Here is a 3,701-nt window from a genome sequence, read left to right as displayed (position 1 = left end):
AATAATGCTCTAGCCGAGAAGTCAAAGTTAGTCACATATGTCCTCAGTAAAGAGGTGGTTATTGTAATCCCTCATCCTGCTTACTTCAGACCCCCCCCCCCCCCCGTGACCCTTTTTTTTTTTACAAAACTTAAAAGTCATTAATTAAGCTAGAGGACGATATAACTCTAGATTACACTTGGGTCCGCAATTCATCAGTTTGTGAAGGGTCTGCCTAAAGAGGAATATTAAAAGGCATTTCAGGTCTGAAAAAGTGTATACGTATTAAATGGGAATAGTTTGATGGAATAAAATAAAGCAGGCACGTAGCATCAGGGGGGGCCAGGGGGGGGCTGGCCCCCCCCCCCCCCCCCACTTTTTCTCGCAGCAGCCAATTTTTTAAAATTTACATATAAAAAATTGAATTATCATGGCTTTTTTGGGAGTATGTAAAAAATTGATATGAAAATAAGGAAATGAGGAGTGAAATTGAAGTTATATACTTCGCCAGCCCCCCCCCCCCCCCCCCCCACTGTTTAGGATTTTGAAGATTTTGAAAAAGTTTAAAATTTCCCGTTTTTTGTTGTTGTTTTTTTTTTTTGCTTGTCAAGAATTTTTTGGATGAGTCTGGCCCCCCCCCACTTTCAAAAACGATGCTGCGTGCCTGTAAAGGAATGCAAATTATTTTATCACCCTAGCTTTTACTACACTATAGACAAAACATTTTGAATGGCTCTCGCAAATAAACGAGTACATTTGTACCTGTTTTAAATACATCAATTGGAGGGAAAATGAGAGTCGTGGCCGGGAATCATTCAAGTCTTAACTGATCAATGATTAGTATATACATGCTTAAATACGATGCGTGTGTGGTTCTACGTTCAATTGCTAATGTACTTGGCAACAGTAATATAGTATAATGACTAATCTTGTGACTGTCATTCTATTAGCACATTGCTGGGTTGTCGAAACTTTGGGGATTTTGGAACTTAATAAGTATCTAGATGTTCCTAGCATAGCTACATATGAAATTATAGGGTTGAAAGGATGCGCCAAAGAGTGTTATAAGCGCCGTGGCCAATGCGTGGCCCTGAACTACCAAAAGGAACACTTAATTTGCCATCTTTTGGACACTACATCTGCGACAGCTCCCGATAAACTGAAAAATAAAGTAGGTTTCACTTACAGTGAAATCAACACGTGGATTGGCGTAAGTTGAAAGATAAAAAAGATATACTCTATTCGTGTTATTTTGTATTAAAATTAATGAAATATAACAAGTAATTATGAGTTTTTTAAAATTATATGTATTAGAAATAAGTGAATATCATGATAATGGTACGAGAACTGATAATTCAGATTAATGATTACTAGTTAAATTTAATATTTGGTATATTCGCAATGACTGGAACATTAATTGATCAATGTGCCCTATGGTTGTATTCTGATTTGTACGTAGTCAGTGTGATTTCAGGACTTTGACTCTAGCTGTGGAACTGTTAGTTGTGGGGCCGATAAGATGTGTGTGGAACTAAAGTCAGGGGAGACCACTTGTCAGGTTGATCCTACAAGTAAGTTTCCTGCTCCTCTTTATTCTTAGCCTTACGGCTTTACATGAAGCAGTTCTCTTTATGTGGGTATTCATTTCTAACAACTTAAGTAAGGGTTTCATGTTCTCTCTAATTACATCTTCCAGTGGCTTTGTCTTTGAAGGTTGATCACACTACGAATCGATTTTATAAATCGTATGGTCCAATACATTTCATCAATGACTCTGGTGATATTCAATCGTAAAATTGCTTAAAATTACATAAATACAAATAATAAGAAAAAATATTATAAGGGTATCAAATATGCTCGAGGTGACTAAACTTATCTTAAAGCATTTCGGACATTATTGGATTTTGAATTCCCTCGATCGTATTTTGTCACCTCATTATGCTCAAACAAATTCCTTATTCCTTAAACTCTTGCTCTTGGTAAACTCAATTAACTACAATATAGATTTGAGCATGTTTATTTTTTATTATTATTTCATTTTTTTTTTACTTCATTTATTTTTTATTATTATTATTTTTTGCATAACAGGTTGTCCGAAAGGCAAGTTTTTTAACGACAGTGGCTGCACATTCTGCCCGGCGGATGAATACCAGCCGCTCAGTGGTCAGGCCAACTGTTCCGTCTGTCAATCAGGGCCAGGGGCACAATGGAAGAGGCCAAGTTTGGACAAAACAGTGTGTCAAGGTCATTTTTCTTTCTTCAAATAAGCTTTGTTTTAAAAAGATTCAATAACGTACTATACTCTGTCCCAAGATATCCTGGATTTACATTTTACTTTATTGCATGATATTTATAAATACCTCAGGGTTCAAACGATGTTCATTCAAAAGTATGAAAAATTTCCAAGATTTCTCAGTCGAAACGCCCCTGTTAGCTTATCAGGTTTCAATACAATGCTAAAAAATGTGATGTCTACGGGGATTTTGTATTGCAGTAAGCCCGGATGATAGCGTTGTAAAATTGCGCGATGTATTCCGAGTGTACTCCGAATGGAGAAAAGATGTAAACATTTTTCGTTTCTGTAAATTTTTCCGAGTAAAAGATGATAATGTGTCAATGAAATTATCTTGGAAATTATCCCTTTCAACTATTTCAATTGCACTTCTTTCACAGGTACATGTATTTTTATTAAAAATTGTCCAAATGTGCTGCATAAATATCTTGGGACAGACTATAGTGCATTTATATTATAAATTTCGTGTAATTTTGGCTTTCATACATTTATACAAAAATACAATGAGGTGTAAATGTGATATGTGTTGCATTGAATTTATGTTATTTTTTTAAAACGCAAAAACTATTTGCGAACAATTTACAATCTTAATTATTGATTTTGAGGACCTTTTTAATAGTAAAGTATTCTATTCCCTATTGGACTAAAGTTACGTTTTAATAACAAAAACAAAGTTTATTTCAAAGCAATTAAACTTCAGTTGTCATAAAGCGTGGATGAATGATTAAAATGAAATCAATTATTCCGTAAAGAAATGTGATGTTTAAACAATCTTTGTACTCACAGGTTGCTGGAATGTGATTGGGACGTACACCGAGGGCGATAACCCGAATCGAATGTCGACACACACGGTGGCTGACCGAAATGAGTGCTACTTGCTCTGTGAGGCCCAGCCCAGCTGTCTCGCTGTCAAGAGTGCCAAGTCAAACACCGAGTGCAGTCTCTTCTCCACCAAGACCTGGGCCTACGGTTACGTGTTCGACTCCGTAGTTATTCTCGTTTGCAACCACTGTCGACCTTGAATTAATTTGAGTGTAAAAGCGCTTTTCCCTTCTGTTGATTATCAGCGTTTATCAATTTTGTACCTCCTCGAAAATAAAATCATAATTGTCGTGTCTTTAAAAATTAAAATATTGTTGTTTGTTTGTTTTGTTGACTGGTTGTTTGTTTGTTAGAGTATATCTTTTCTTCAGTGTCAAAGGAGAAGGCAAACGCGATACAATGATAAAAATCTTTTAACGAAGTGTAATATATACCATCGCTAGTGTTCCTGCTATGAAAATCTACCTACTGGCCCTTTATAGGGGCCATCTAAAGATAAAGGTATATTTACAGTAGGTAAACATAGAAAAAATACAACTTTCCGCACTTTGAGTCAGATAATAAAAAATACTACAATGGACAAGGAAATGGTCATCATCAAAATATA

General features: G+C 35.7%; 1 protein-coding gene across 1 annotated transcript; it reads left to right on the top strand.

Moving 5' to 3' along the window:
* The first annotated feature begins 652 nt into the window (after window positions 1-652).
* LOC136272489 (uncharacterized) lies at window positions 653-3,370 on the top strand. The gene is made up of 4 exons (XM_066074120.1): window positions 653-1,189; window positions 1,454-1,550; window positions 2,068-2,223; window positions 3,059-3,370. The coding sequence occupies exons 1-4, from the start codon at window positions 899-901 to the stop codon at window positions 3,292-3,294; spliced, it is 780 nt and encodes a 259-aa protein (XP_065930192.1). The 5' UTR covers window positions 653-898; the 3' UTR covers window positions 3,295-3,370.
* Window positions 3,371-3,701: the final 331 nt, after the last annotated feature.

The sequence above is a fragment of the Magallana gigas genome, chromosome 2, assembly GCF_963853765.1.
Source record: "Magallana gigas chromosome 2, xbMagGiga1.1, whole genome shotgun sequence".
Taxonomy (NCBI): Eukaryota; Metazoa; Mollusca; class Bivalvia; order Ostreida; family Ostreidae; genus Magallana; species Magallana gigas.
This window is presented reverse-complemented; position numbering and strand designations above follow the sequence as displayed.

What these genes read in the sequence shown, in the direction of transcription:
- LOC136272489 (XM_066074120.1), top strand. Translation starts at nt 899, where the DNA reads ATGACTAATCTTGTGACTGTCATTCTATTAGCACATTGCTGGGTTGTC. An exon ending in TTGTCAGGTTGATCCTACAA is followed by an intron (nt 1,551 to 2,067) that starts GTAAGTTTCCTG and finishes TTTGCATAACAG; the next exon opens with GTTGTCCGAAAGGCAAGTTT. An exon ending in GGACAAAACAGTGTGTCAAG is followed by an intron (nt 2,224 to 3,058) that starts GTCATTTTTCTT and finishes TTGTACTCACAG; the next exon opens with GTTGCTGGAATGTGATTGGG.